This window comes from Magallana gigas, chromosome 4, assembly GCF_963853765.1.
Source record: "Magallana gigas chromosome 4, xbMagGiga1.1, whole genome shotgun sequence".
Classification (NCBI taxonomy): domain Eukaryota; kingdom Metazoa; phylum Mollusca; class Bivalvia; order Ostreida; family Ostreidae; genus Magallana; species Magallana gigas.
In genome coordinates, this window is record NC_088856.1 from 4,532,388 (window position 1) to 4,548,124 (window position 15,737).

Genomic DNA, 15,737 nt, shown 5'->3' on the forward strand with positions numbered 1-15,737 from the left:
ATGTTATTTTCAAATAAAACTTAATTGATACAAAATAAAAAAATAATTCCTAAAAATACAAACCTCAACTGAAGAAGTTTCTATTGTATCTGGCTGCACTTTCTCTGTCAGATGTACATTCAAATCACCTCTACACTGACGACAAAATCCTGTAAATATTCAAAGAATCAACAAAATAAAAAAAAATAAAAAAAAATAGCCATTTGACAAAGGGAATTGTAATTTTAATTTACATGTACATGTACCTATCAATTCAATTTTAATTCATATCAAAGGCACATTGGGTCTGGAAGTAAACTAAGTTTTCCAGAGTGTTGGCAAAACCCAGACGCATTATTTCCTCAACATAAAATATTTGCTCGGTTATTAAATGTATCGATCAGAATTTTAATGCCTGTACTTAAAAACTGTATGCATTTACATAACTGCAGGATGTTGCATATCTATTCATCTAATCTTTGTAATATGTAAATACTTCTAAAATAATTAAGCTGAGATTATCATAAAAAATATATGATAAAAAAAATTTCCTTTTGACACTTTAATGCATATTTAATAATCACATTTTACAACTGGAGTTAATTTGTTGATCTTCTATCACTCTTTAAGGGTCAACATTTAACATACTTACAGTGTATAAGAATAAAAAAATATATATATGTACCTGCTCCAACTGGAACTACTATCTTATATTGTTTCCATATTTCATAACTTTGCAGCAGTGAAATAGAGTTGTATGTAGAAGCCTTGTGTTTTTTGGAGCAATTTGGAAGAGGTGCACCGGCCATGCAAAGTCTGCTTCTCCTTCATCCTTTTCCCAAAAGAAAGCGATGATTTGGGCATATTACATAATTATTGATATTGGTACTCTCTTCATAATATCCTGCTCTTGCCTTGATAAGGTCACATTCTGTTTTTATGGTGGAGCAAGGAATATGGTTTGCTTGTAAATGTGATGTTATGTCTGAGTCACACAAGCTAAATACAATATTGGCATTTGGTGAGATGTTTCCATTGCATCCACATTTGATTTCATCCAGTGAAGAAAATGAGCAGAGACTCATACTTCTGTTTAAAAGTTAAAACAACACATTAAGATTCAGAAATACCTTTTTGGTTAATTGAATTTCAAAATATATTTTATGTGCATACAACAGTTTTCAAAATATGAACAACTTTGTACTTTGTTTATAATATAAGCTGCAATTTTTAGCTACATGTAATAAAGTATATTAAGAATAATTATACAGCAATAGTACACCCTACCCTCCCCTAATTAGATCAACTATGCTGCAAATTAATATATAAGTTTTTATTTCATTAAAAATAATGAAATTCTTGACTTTTTAAATGATTATTTAACTGAGTACTATTTATCAGTATATCCAGAGTGCAATTTGTATGCATGCATGCACAGGTCCTTGGTATAAAAATTATTATCAGCATAAATAATTAAAATACTGATTCATTCTTCTTCTCAAAATAGATCATACATAATATTTACTCATTGTTATAACAATAAATTGATTTGTACTATCGATGTTTAAAATGCAAGCAAATATATAAACAGATGATTGTTGTAATATTTCCTTTTATTTCTGATACACTGTTTTCCAGCAGACCTATTAAAATAAATAAAAATTGTTACTCACCATGATAAATAAACAACTTAACAAGTTATATAGCACAGGAGCTAAAATACTGCAAACGTCTGCTCTGTCTTCGCTGTCATCTTTGTACACAGTGTAAACAAAATACAGTTTTCACCTCCTTGCAGTAAAGTCATATCAAAGGGAGGTAATTAGAGAGTGGATTTGGTAGAATGAGATGGATATTAAATTGGTTTTTAATTACAAACGTATTACTTGCCTATGGATTTTTTCCTTGATTCTTATAGAACACATGCTATCGATGTTTAAAATGCAAGCAAATATATAAACAGATGATTGTTGTAATATTTCCTTTTATTTCTGATACACTGTTTTCCAGCAGACCTATTAAAATAAATAAAAATTGTTACTCACCATGATAAATAAACAACTTAACAAGTTATATAGCACAGGAGCTAAAATACTGCAAACGTCTGCTCTGTCTTCGCTGTCATCTTTGTACACAGTGTAAACAAAATACAGTTTTCACCTCCTTGCAGTAAAGTCATATCAAAGGGAGGTAATTAGAGAGTGGATTTGGTAGAATGAGATGGATATTAAATTGGTTTTTAATTACAAACGTATTACTTGCCTATGGATTTTTTCCTTGATTCTTATAGAACACATGCTAGACTTGAAATACTTTATGGTAGTAAATCTTGTCATGGTTGTAGAATTTCATAAAATAGCATTAAACTTAAGGATATTTATTCGTAATAATTACACAAAAAACGGGTATATATATCAAAGGATGAGGTAATTATACATTTATTTTGGTAATTATATTACAACACTGTGTATTTTAACTTTAAAAGTTATCAAAAGAGTTTTGATATCATTAAACAAAAATTATATATGAATGTACAAAATATCTCATATTGGACTTATGCAGAAATCATATGATTTAAAAGCACGTGGTTTCCATGGTAACAATGCAAATAATTTACTTTTTACCTGAATATTTTTAATACTAACTTCATTCTGATGATTTTTATGTGTGTTATTATCAAAATTTTTTTAAGCCACTTTCCATATTTTTAACAAAAAGCTTGATGCTTTCTGATTTTGACTCTTGAATTTGGATATTAGGCCGATTTTGACCCTTCGTGGCTTTAGCTCTTTACATTCTGACAGTGTGTCTTTTAATACTCAACTTTACTTATAAGCGAGGCACGTGCTTTCATTAAATATTGGAAAAAAAATTTAAGCATTTTGTTTACGAACCCTCAATTTAAGTGTGCTATTTGATTTAAATGCGTTTCTGCTGATTAGAATCTGTCCAAACTAAATACAATGCATCTCTATTGCAAATACCAGCACGTACCCTGTTAGCAATAACTTTTTGCAAATCTTTTAGTTTGATTAGGTTTACTCTAATTCTTTATATTAACATTTTGTAATATGTACAACAGTTTGAAGTTAAATGTCAGTGTTATTTATTATAATAAAAATTATTCATTGAAATTATATTAATTTTTTTGACTTCGAAAAAATCCCAATGATTATAAAAAATTGATTTCATTTTAATCTATACTCGTGAGAAGTATGATGCTTTGTATAACATTATTTGTTGGTCAATCCGTGTTAAAATGTTATAACTGTAACATTTGGGTATTTTGTTATGCACTTAAGGAAGATTATTTCTAATTGACCAAACCCCTTTCAAGAGTTCGAAAAAATTTTGTTAATGATTAAAAACATACTGTATTTCTTAAGGATACGTTATAAAACTTTATAGCGTACAAAAATATACTCTACCAACGGATCAAGCTGCGTTGATGAAAAGTGTTTGTATATAAAGCGATCTTAAAAATTTCGAAAGTGATGAGTACCTGTAGAACACAATAAAGTCAATTTATCAATATTAAATAATCATTGAACGGTGCACAAGGTATAATTCATAACCAAAAAATCCGGAGTGATATTTGTTGTCAATACCAGTACCAATTCCATTTTTCAAGATCTGTTCCTGTTTGTAGTTTAGTGACTTGAGTTATACCTAGTACCTAGTATGTGCCTCATGCGGGTTTTTTTCTTGATATTAAAACGCAAATACCCCCTCTGTTCAGCTCACAATGTAAACATTTCCGCCATATTTGAGATCTCTAAATATGTCAAAACATCAACTTAACATATTTAGCATGAAACACGATATCCGAACTATTTTACAACACTGGGGATCTCATTCTTCAAACGATAACGTTCGTCCTACAGGTTGATTAAAGTCCATCATTTTTGCAAGGGGTGAAACAATGCAATGAAATATCGATGATGCAGAGATAGTCGATATTAAATAGCCGTTATAGCCTTCCTTTTACTAGATTATTAGTTTTCAAATTAAAATGCAAAAGATAATCAACTTTAAATTAACATATGTTAACGTTAAAATAATCAGTGTAAGAACTTGATTCGTCAAAATATATCAATGTATTTTTTAAAAATACCTGTGACATTTGTTTCTTGTTGCTATATACTGTCCTACGTTTTGTAGAATTTGAATTGTTTCTTTGGTCGGTATAGACAGCCTTTATCATCATTTTTAGCGCACTTTTACTACCCCGAATGGTGCGGGTTAGAATGGTAGGGTCTGTTTGTTGAATGATACGGCTCGTTACGTGCACATTAAGGTAAGTTTCTTGCAAAGTATGAAACAGACAGTTTTTAGGTTCTTACAAAGTAGCTTCACACGAGAGCCGGTGCCAGTTTAGAATTGTGTTTTGATAGAATTATTTACCTAAAATGGGCATAAGAATGTCGAATCAACTTAACTGGGCTTGATATTTTTTTCAGATTTATCTAAGATGAGTCTGTATTTTCTAAAATTAAAAGTGATTCAACAACTCAATAACTTAGTAATATCGTTGATTATTTGGAATGTTAGGTTTCCATTTCGTGCACTCCATTAAAAACACTACCATTGTCAAATCGTAACTGATAGTAGATGTAGAAATATGTCCGTAACCGATTTGTTGACCTTTAATACGGTATGGCCAGTAAATATATTTAACATGACGGTATTTCTCACGATCTTATTGTCCGGTAAGATACGACACAATACGTTCAGATAAGATATCCAGATGAAATTTGCGATTGGATCTCGATCTGATCCGAACATCACGACCCCATGTCGCGATTTGGTTCGTATTTAAGATACTACGTGTATATATATTCGTATATGTTCCTATAGATGGAAGATGATCTCCATTTGCCTTCATCAATAATGATTTAAATCAACATGACCGGGGGATGCAAGGGGGTTAAAGGCGATGTGATGCGTTTAAAAAATTCAGAGCAATCTGAACAAGAATAACAACGATTGAAAAATTATTGTTACAACGCTGCAAAAATTAAATTCACCATTCATTTAATTTTATTAGATAAATAATCAAGCTGTGGTTTTGAATGCAGATTCGGTTGGATATATCCAAGTACTTAACCAATCATTAAGTAAATGATAAATAAAGTTGTTGTAAGCTAAATTACTAATAAAATACTTTTTTATATAAATTACTTTTCGTTCATTCATTGGTTTTAAAGTAACACCTAACAAAAGGAGGAACATGTCACAAAATAAAGAGGTATAGATACTGGAAATGTTTTGAATTAGCTTTTTGTTTAAAATATAACAAAGATTACATTTAGTTACAGTTCAGAAAAGAGGAACGCAAAACTTACGAAAAATATAGAAATTTAAATCATTCGAACTGTTTAAATTAATCTAAGGTGTGTTTACAATGTACTAGTTGTGTATCAAGTTTATACTTTAAGATATATTTACATGTGGGGTGACAAAATATAGGGATTTGTCCCAAGAAAAGATAAAATGAGCATACGCACCGATATTTAGAACAACGTTTTCTGATTACAAACATCGCTTAATCCTATATAAATGTCACATTATTCGTCCAGAATTTAGTCCAACCTATGAATACATGATCACAACCAAGATAAGACGTTATTTTTAAACAAACGTTATTTTACATCTAAATTGCATTCAGTGAAATTATAGAACACAGAGAGTTTGACACTAAGTGGCGTGATCTATTCAAACAAAAAATGGCTTACAGCTACCTAACGTTGTTTTGGATATTCCATACACAATTTTTCCGGATTTACTTAAAAGAAGAGCAGACGAGACTCCCAATGCAGCAGCATGCATTTTCATAGATGATGATAATGAAAGATCCGTGCTAACGTGTGGGGAATTTTTCAACAAGGCAACTACGTTTGCAGGAACACTAGTTCAGATGAGAGTAGATAGAGGTGACATCATCGGGCTCTGTGGTAGAAATGTTCAAGAATGGCTTATTGCTGATTTAGGAGTGCAGATGGCGGGTGGGTGCTCACTGTGTTTGCCATACCAACAAAAGAAGGAAATCATGTTAGAATTGTTTGATGCAATTGGTAAGGTAAAGCTACTTATCATTGATACTTGTCACAATGGACAGAACTGTCAAATTATCAGAAACATGCTTCACAAGAAATTAGCCTCTGGTAACAATGATCCTGCAGAAGTTGATTAATTACTTCAGATTATATTGTTTCGCCAACATAAGGCTTTCCCATCATTACACAATGTTCAAAATTTGTGCTCAATAGAGATTGACGCAGTTCTTCCTAGAGTTGATCCAGAAGATACGTCAATTATTCAACTATCTTCGGGTACAACGGGTTTGCCAAAAGCAATACCACATTCGGATTACGCCATGGTTGTTATAGCGTATCACTCTTTCAAGATGTACCTAACAAATACCGAAAAAGAGATGCTCTACAAAACTTCGCCTTTCTTTTGGAGTGCAGGATATCCATATTGGGAAATCAGTACAGGTGGAATTCGAGTGACAATGACAAATGCATTTCATTCAATTTCAACGGCGGATGCAGCTTTAATTTTTTGCGAGATTATAGCAAGAGAAAAACCAACTCAAGCATTTTTTGTTCCATCCATACTAGATTTCATAATTGAAAGAATTTGCCATTGAAAGTCCCAAGAATTCTCACGTCAGGCACAATTGTTTATTATTCAATATTAGAAAGTATTGGTAAAGTGTGTGATGAATATCTCGTCGACTATGGTTCAACAGAGTTGGGATACATTGCATCTGGATTGTTCACAGCAGAAGATAAATCAAAGCAAAAACAAGGAATCCTTAGGTATCGATCAGTTCCTGGAGTAGAGATTAAAATCACTGATGAGGACAGATTTCTCCAACCAGTGGGTCAGCCAGGCAAAATATGGGTACTTTCAATAAAGAGATTTTCTGGATATATTAATTACGACATTCGCATGAAGGAAAACTTGCCAAGATGATGGAGGCTTTTTGACAGAAGACGCCGCTTTGGTTGTCTAGGGACGATGTCAAGAGGTGATTCAAGTTTTTGGCCGAAAAATATATCCTGTTGAGATTGAAAATGTAATAAAAACAAAGAGTAGTGTTATAGAAGTTATTGTAATGCTGATAAAGAATATGGAAATTGGAGAACAAGTTCCAGCTGCTGCCATAATTTATCGCCCCCGCAGTGAGGATTCAATGGAGATTATGCAGGACTACCTCCGAAAAGAATTAAAAATCACACCAGAAAATCGGTTGCTTGAATATATGTTTGTCCCACATATTATCATAAGTTTGAAAGAATTTCCACTGCTAGCAAATGGAAAGCCGAATAGCATCGAAGTACAATACGGCAGATCATCCTCAAAAGCGTTGATTGCAAAAAATACGATTTTCCCACTATTTATTAGGATTGTAGTTTTTGAAAAACATAGATATAAGATTATTTAATTGATTTTATCAGATTTATTTTCATGTCCCGCCATGAAGTGATCTGTATATGTTATCATATTTGACCTTTTTATAACAAATCGTAGTATTCGAGACAGTTTATTTTAATATGATAAGCTTATTTAACCTTTAAGATTAATTGAATAAGAATATCATTGACACATTATTGACATATTTTCAGTCTATGGACTTTAATCTTGCTAAACTCTAATCGTTAACGGTCTTTTCAATATTGATTTGTTGTTGATTTTGCTGTTGTTATTGTTTAAAATGATCTGTAAGATATTTTTTATATATTCGTCACCTTCATGTTTGAATACCTTGTTGTTTGATCAACGTTTACGTAAGTTATTGGTCTAAAGGTAAAGGATTTTATGTTTTGCACCGGAGTTTGGTTTTATATGTTGCTGATCTTTTAAATTATTGGTTATATTTATGTTTACATATATGTAATAAAATTCAAATTTCAAAGTTGAAACACAAAACTTATTGATATTTAGGTACTTTGCCTTTTTATGATAATCAGTTTAGATTTCAAAGTCCATATTGCCTGTAAATTAATTTGGCCTATTCAAATTAAAACATAAAACAAAATCAAAGCTGAATACCAAGGTTGGTCCAATGTCATTGATGCAATAAATAGTTAAAACGGGACGTAAAACGACAAATGTTTACACTTAGTATTAAAAACAGTATCAAATAATATAATTTACTTTGTTCAGATTTTTAAATCCAAGATAAAGATAAGTATTCACTCTAAATACAATACAATACTTTACAGCGTCCAAAAATAAACTCTATCATCGAAGCAAGCCTCTTTTAATTAAAGGTTGTTGCATATGAAGCGATCTTGAAAATTTAATGAAATATGTATTCGTGAAGAACACAATTTAGTGAATTTATCAATAGTGAATAATCATTAAAAGGTGTATAATTTATAACAAAAAATCCGAAACAATATTCATAGTCAATACCAATTCAAATAATGTTATTCAAGATATGTTTGTTTTGATTTGGAAAACGCAAAATACTCCCTCTGTTTAACTCACAATGTACACATTACAGGTATCTTTGACTTCTCTAGGTATGTCAAACATCAACGTAACATATTAAGCCTGTAACACGATATCCGAACTATTTTACAACCTTCTCATTCTTTATACGATAACCTCAGTCCTACAGGTTGAATAAAGTCCATGGTCGATATAATGCATATTTATATTTCTGATAACACTTGAAAGCATATTGAGGGCACGCCTTGAATTAACTGTTTAGTATCCTCAAGAAAGACCATTGCTCATTCTGGTTTGGAGAATGTTTGCCTCAATTATGTATGGCATTCCTTTTATCTAGTTTATCAGTGATTTTCAAATTGAAATGTGAGAAATAATCAACTTTGAATAAAGATAACGTTAAAGTTATCAGTGTAAGAACTTGATACGTCAAAATATATGTATGTGTTTTTATAAAATACTGTGGCATTTGTTTTTGTTGCTATATACAGTCCTACGGTTTATAAAATATGAAGTGTTTCTTAGGTCGGTTAAGGCAAGGCTTTCATTTTATTTTTCAGCGCACTTCTACTACACCGAATGGTACGGCTTCAAATGATAGGGTCGGTTTGTTAAGGATACGGCTCGTTACTTTTATATTTAGGTTAGTTTCTTACAATATATGAAATAGACAGTTGTGCTTTGATAGAATTATTTACTTATAATGGGTATAAGAATGTAGAATCAACAAATGGGTCTTGATATCTTTTTCAGAAAAATTAAAGATCAATCCTTTTATCTTCTAAAATTAAAAGTGTTTCATACAACGACTAAATAATTTTATAACATCATTGATTATCTGTACATGTAATGCTAGGTTCCCACTTTCTTGCGCTCCATTACGAACACTACGATTGACAAATCGTTACTGATGGTAGAAATTCTCTATAAATCGAGGTTTAGGCACAAGGTGATGCGAGTCGATACGTCTGTACCCGATCTGTTGAGCCTTAATACGGTATGGACACATTATATATATATATTTAAAGTGACGCGGTTTGTCACGATTTCATTGTCCGGTAAGGTACGAGAAAATACGTTCCGATAAAATTATCCAGATGAAATTTGCGATTGGAGCTCGATCAGATCCGAACATTACGACATAATGTCGCGATTTGGTTAACATTTAAGATAATAAGCGGATGTAAATACTTTCGTATATGTTGCTATACGAATTCTTTTGCTCGAATGTGAAAAGATATGATAATGATGACGATTCTTTTTCACAAACGAGATGAAAGATAATCACAATTTGAGTTCGCAGCGTGAAGTTTGCCTTCACCAATAAAGATTTAGATTAACACGACTTCACATAATGACAAGATTGAACAAACAAATGCTTTAATGGCGAAAAAGATACAAATTACAAATTTGACTTCATAATAATATAATGCCATAATGGGTATGTGAAATGAAATGAATGTACCGAAACTGGTAAATATTAAATTTTTGCTGTCTGGGTGTATGCTCGATCATGTTTTCCCACTAATGGCAGCAGTGATGTTACATGTTATTTACATATATTTGAAGTTACCTCGTATTTTGTGCTCTAAAAAGACAAAAACTGCATCATTTCATTAAAAGACTGTCATAAGCTACTTAAGCTGAGGCATTACTCACAGCTGAGACACACTAAAAAAAGAAGTTCTATATTCTCTGCACGGGCAATAATTTTTATTTGGAATATATGACTACTTACGAAACTGAATCTTAAGCGATTACAAAACTTATAATGATACCTTGGTGCTGGCATAAATGTCTGGCTCAGTGTTCTGGAATACATAATAATGTTTAAAGAATATAAAGTTCTACTGAGGTAGATCAATAAAGAGTTTTAAAAAAGAACTCTAGAAATATAATAATTAGGATTAATTTATATGATTATCTTATTCGAATATACAAATATGGGAATAAGGATATGCATTAAACGACGCTCTTTGGGGTCTGAAACATACAAAACGCTGATAATAACGCTATGACCTTAAACACAAAGTAAGCAGTCGGGGTGAATAAAAGTACTATGTCCTATTTAAAACCACGTTAGAGGGAGTTCCTTTATAAATCTGCTAGCGAGGACATCCTTGCTAATTTTATTTATTAACACAAATCTATCATCATGTTTACGTGTTATTAGTTATTTAAATGTTTAACCTTTAATCGACATTTCCGATAGGGCTTTGATCTATTTATTCCGACCGAAGTTCTAAAAATAATCTATACAAAATACACGTTGTAAAATGTCGTGTTAAATCATAAAAAGGAATATGAATCAAAGTGATGTTTTATTAAAAATTGCAAAGCATGCGTTTTCAATCTCATATATTAAGTGAGTTAGATGGTCGAGACTATCTAAAACTATCTTTATCTCATTTGGAAGAAAAGATTTATATAAAGATATTGGAGAACATTCAAACTTTATTCAAAACATTTGATATTTTTCTTTACAAAAGAAAAGTTTATGGATATAAATGCCATATCTCAATCTTTAAGAAAGATCCTAAGGAGATCTCTCTCTCTCTCTTTCTCTCTCTTTCTCTCTCTCTCTCTCTCTCTCTCTCTCTCTCTCTCTCTCTCTCAAGTTCTTTACCAAGTCTTCTTCAGTCTCTTAAATAAAATTCAAAAACATTCCTCTGTTCCTCAGTAGTAAATTTAGATTTAAATTTGAAAGGCCTTCGTTACTCTAGTTGACATATCGACGATCTGTTTATTTAAACTCAGACAACTAACTCTCCGCAATAAGTTTAAACATTTAGTTAAAATTGTACAAATCAAAAGAAGTGCTCTTTTACTAAACCTTTAAATTGACATAAAGAAAATAAAAGAAGTCTACAAAAGATGGCCGATAATTGATGTTGCTACAAATATCCACTACACATTTTTCTCTTGCGGCATATAACATAAATTTGAATGCTGAATTCGCCCCTCTGTAGTTTAATATTTTGGGGGTGGATACTGGTTAGGGGGATAGGCGGGATCGCCCCCTCCAAACATGGACTGAGAGGGTTGGGCGTATCCTGGACCGTATCCAGGTCCATATCCTGGGGGAGGGGGTGCTCCATACCCATAACCTGCAGGCGGGGCTGTAAGGAAAAGGAAAAAGCAGTTTTAATTATCGTAACATAATTTTAGTACAGTTTCAGACCACAGTGTGTATTATTAATATTTTTTGGCGCTATAGATAAAAAAAACTACTGTAAACTTGTAAGTGATTTGATAATGGTAAAAATGAATGGAGATGTGTGAGAATAAGAGCACATAAATCTTAAACAACGGAATATATAATGATTTAATTAAAAAAAAATACATGACAACATACGAGGATGCTGAATTGTGTTGACACTATTGACATTGGTCACTGTTGCCCCACCTCCATGCATCGTGACCACACGGTTCCTCTGGCTATTTTTAGCGGCACAGATACACACGACAACTACAGCCACTACGATAAGGAACACTATTCCCCCAACGGCCGCACCAGCGTATGTACCCACACTGAAACAAAGAGCGCTGTTGTAGTCACAATTGCATATGTCAGAAAAATAAGATAAATGCCAAGCGTTTACATAATTCACATGTCTTTTAAAGAAATATGAGTTGCAGTTTTCTTGTCTGAATTTTTTTTATTTTGAATTTGTAATTTACTATTAAAATGACCAATATAATAAAGGTTTATAAACTTCTGTAAGCAATGTTTTTGTGGGAACTGGTTCTGATTGAAGCAAAATACAAAAATTGTCATCCTGTACCAAAATTGGTCCGTTATATATTCATAAGTAGAGAAAACTTTTACTGATAAAATTTAATAAAAGTTATCCTTAAGGTTCACGTTACATGTAGAATCACATGATATAACGTTTTTGCAGCTAAATAAAATACTTGAGTAGTTAGCGCAAAATTAACAATAACATAATGGTTTATAAATTTATGTTTGCCATGTTTTGTGGAACAACCCGTGATTGAATTATTATCCCATAAAAGTAAATTGGTTTGCTACATACTCCTAAGTAGAAAACACTTTTACTGGTACATTTGAAAAAAAATTCATAATCATAAAGATTCAAATTGTAGCATCATATGATATCCCGTTTTGCAGCTAAAAAAATTAACAACACATAATTGATAGAAAGTCCATAAGGCACGTTAAATGTGAATACAATTACCAACCTGCTGTAGCTGTAGCTGTAATAGTAGTAATAGTAGCAGTAGGAGTAGGAGGAGTAGGCACTGTAATAGCAGTAGGAGGCCGCAGACGTCAGACCAGGAAGACCTGCAATAAGTGCACTTTATTCATTGATTCAGAAATATATTAATGTCTACTTGCCTTTCCAAGCTCATTCAACTGAAAAACATAACCTCGTTTAAGAATAAAAACATTCATTTATCGCAATCAGCAATATATGATAGTGAAGAAAATACTTTATTTGAAAACATATTTACAAAAGTGATAAAATTATGTTAACACAAATTTAAGAGACAGATAAAATCAAACTTTTACGTAAGAGAAACAATGAATTGAAAAACGTCTCTAGATACAGTAATGAAACGATTGACAAATAGTATACATTTTTGTTTGAACATATTCTATTGCATAAAATTATACAAATGGTTCGAACACAACTTCTTACAACCTACGAGGTTTGTACCATGTAGAACAATTTACAACTCTTTGTGTAATAGTTTAGAATTGAATTGAAAGTGTACCGAAATGCATAATATCAAAATTGTTAAATACGTGTATTCATAACCAATTCTATTTGATTTGATTTCTAGGCAGTGAAACTCTGAAATTAGAATATACCACATTCTCTGTTAACTCATTTAACAGCCAGGAACTACACATAATGATTTGTGATTGATGATTTGATGATCAGAAATATACATGCATATATTGTGTTAGATTGTTTCATGACTAATTTTATGACTAATGACCTAGGTAGTGAATCACTGTAAATAGTACATTAATCAATTTATTGGTGGACAATACTGCTAGATATGAAGTGACCAAAGTACACGATTTTGAAACATAATATCATATTTAGAACATATTATTATGTTTAATAACCAGGACATGATATTAAAATTGCTAAAAAAAATCTTATTAACAACGAAGCACGAAGAAAATTCAAATCAATTTTCGATTTGATTGAAAACATTTGCCTATATACCTTTTGTAAATCAGTTCACTGTAGCACTGTATACCTGAAACCCATCTATAATAAGACATAGAATAGACTTCGTCTCAAGACCAAAATCAATAACCAATTACAAAACCGCTATAGAAACCATAATAGCCCTTTTTCAAACATACATTGCACCTAGCTCCTGTCAAGAACTTGAATTTTAAACAGGGTTAACTTTAAAATTCAGATCCGGGTCTAAATGACAAACACAAGCAGATTTACAAAGAATTCCTAATATGATATACATTTAGTTAGAATTTTTTTCTAGTCTTGTGGCGATTCAATTATCCATCTAAAAAATTTCTATAATAGTTTTGAAATTCTTTTAATTCACCTTTCCCAAGTTTTAAGTTGATAATAAAACTGTTGATTATATATATATATATATATATATATATATATATATATATATATATATATATATATATATATATATATATATATATATATATATAGTGAAACTTCTTTTAACTTTTAACTGGTAGGCTGCCAGACCAGACAAAATGGCCGGTCTACAGGGCGTGCTGGTTTACAGAGGTTCAGTAAAAACTAGCCATTTTCTGTTTGATCCATTTATATAAATACAATACATGACTGTGTAGATACACAGGTATAACGCTTTTTTATTACAACTAATTTTTAACTTATAGTCAATAATAAGAATTGAATTTTATATATTTTATTGTGAAAATGAAGTATGCATATTAATGATATTTTACAGCTGATATATAAAAGTACTGCGCAAATATGATCACGAAGATAGAACACCGACGTTGTACATGTATGTATGTACAAAGTCATATGTCAAATTTCCTTTGAAAGGCCGCTTATATCAACTTGCTGTTACATTGAAACGCTGATAAAATACTTATTGGAATCATCTGAAATGAAATCATAATATTTTTTGCGTGAATGTAGAATATAAAAGCACAGTGGATAAAACGTTTAAGAAAGTCTAACCAAGAATTTGTTACATGTATCTAAACAGTTAAGCCGCCTGTATCATTGACGTTCGATTTATCGCCGAGTTGTAATCTTTACTCAGTTTAGTAAAAATAGAATAAAATAACTAAATGCAAATCTTATCAATGAATTAAAATAAAACAAGAATAAACACATAAAACATGATTTCTCAATCATTTGATACAAACAATTTTTATAAAACAACTCGTTATAAATCCATATTCAACATACGTAATTAACACCTATCACACTTGTACTCTGTCGAGTCGGTGTACCTGCTGTTTTCACACCTTCCATCAACTATAGGGCTGTCTCTGTCCACTGGCTATATGCCGGTTTTGTGAGGGTAATTTCACAAGTTTGTTAAAGATCGGCCGACAAAAGACGGCCGATGTCCGGTATTCAGGGGGTGCCGGTTTTTCTAAGGGTTTATATATAAGAAATAAAAAGAGAGCTGGCCGGGACTTTTTAAATCGGACGACTTTGAGGGGGTGCTGGTTTACAGGGGTGCCGGTTTTGAGAAGTTTCACGATACACACACACACACACACACACACACACACACACACACACACACACACAAAATAGCAGGTATAATAAGTGAACAGATGATAAGAAAATGACTTACAAAGTATTATGAAAATCAGATCCAGAATAAGTTTCTCCATTTTTGCGATAGGATGTTGTGTTGGCGGGTATAGATCTGCAAACCTTTCTTCCAAAATCACTGCGTATTTAAATTCAATTGAATTTAAAAAAGCTATTTATTACTTTATGTGCATTTTCAATGGAGTTGCTATTGAGGAGTATAATTAAATACATTGGAACAGGATCGCAGTGTGTTTTACAGGTACTTACAGGAAAGAAGGAATATACATAAAGACACGATATCTAGGGATTTAAATCTTTTCAACGGTATTTTGAAATGAATGTGCCATTTCTGTTTACTTTTGTTCCTTGTTTTTTTTTTTTTTTTGTCGTAGTTGTCATTGATGCTCTTGGTCCAGTTACACTATTGCTTTGTTTTTTTTTAATTAATGCTTTCTAAAGATTTTAACTTTTAACTCTAAAGTAAGACAGTTAATATCTACCTCTTTAACGCAACATGGC

The 15,737-nt window shown here is 31.5% G+C and overlaps 2 protein-coding genes and 1 long non-coding RNA gene across 5 annotated transcripts in view; all 3 read right to left on the reverse strand.

Annotated features, from left to right (window-relative positions):
- The window catches only part of LOC105325837 (uncharacterized), a 77,368-nt gene that overhangs the window by 19,576 nt on the left and 42,055 nt on the right, over positions 1-15,737 (reverse strand). The gene's annotated exons all lie outside the window — the stretch shown is intronic.
- On the reverse strand, positions 71-1,896 carry LOC117682461 (uncharacterized). The gene is made up of 3 exons (XR_004596808.2): positions 1,653-1,896; positions 665-1,068; positions 71-149 (listed from the first exon to the last, which is right to left on the reverse strand). It is a non-coding gene; the product is annotated as an uncharacterized lncRNA (long non-coding RNA).
- LOC105325839 (protein shisa-5) lies at positions 10,765-15,414 on the reverse strand. Its single transcript, XM_034450036.2, has 4 exons — positions 15,256-15,414; positions 12,649-12,751; positions 11,801-11,976; positions 10,765-11,564 (listed from the first exon to the last, which is right to left on the reverse strand). Exons 1-4 carry the CDS (start codon positions 15,293-15,295, stop codon positions 11,416-11,418), a joined length of 468 nt encoding a protein of 155 aa, XP_034305927.1. The 5' UTR covers positions 15,296-15,414; the 3' UTR covers positions 10,765-11,415.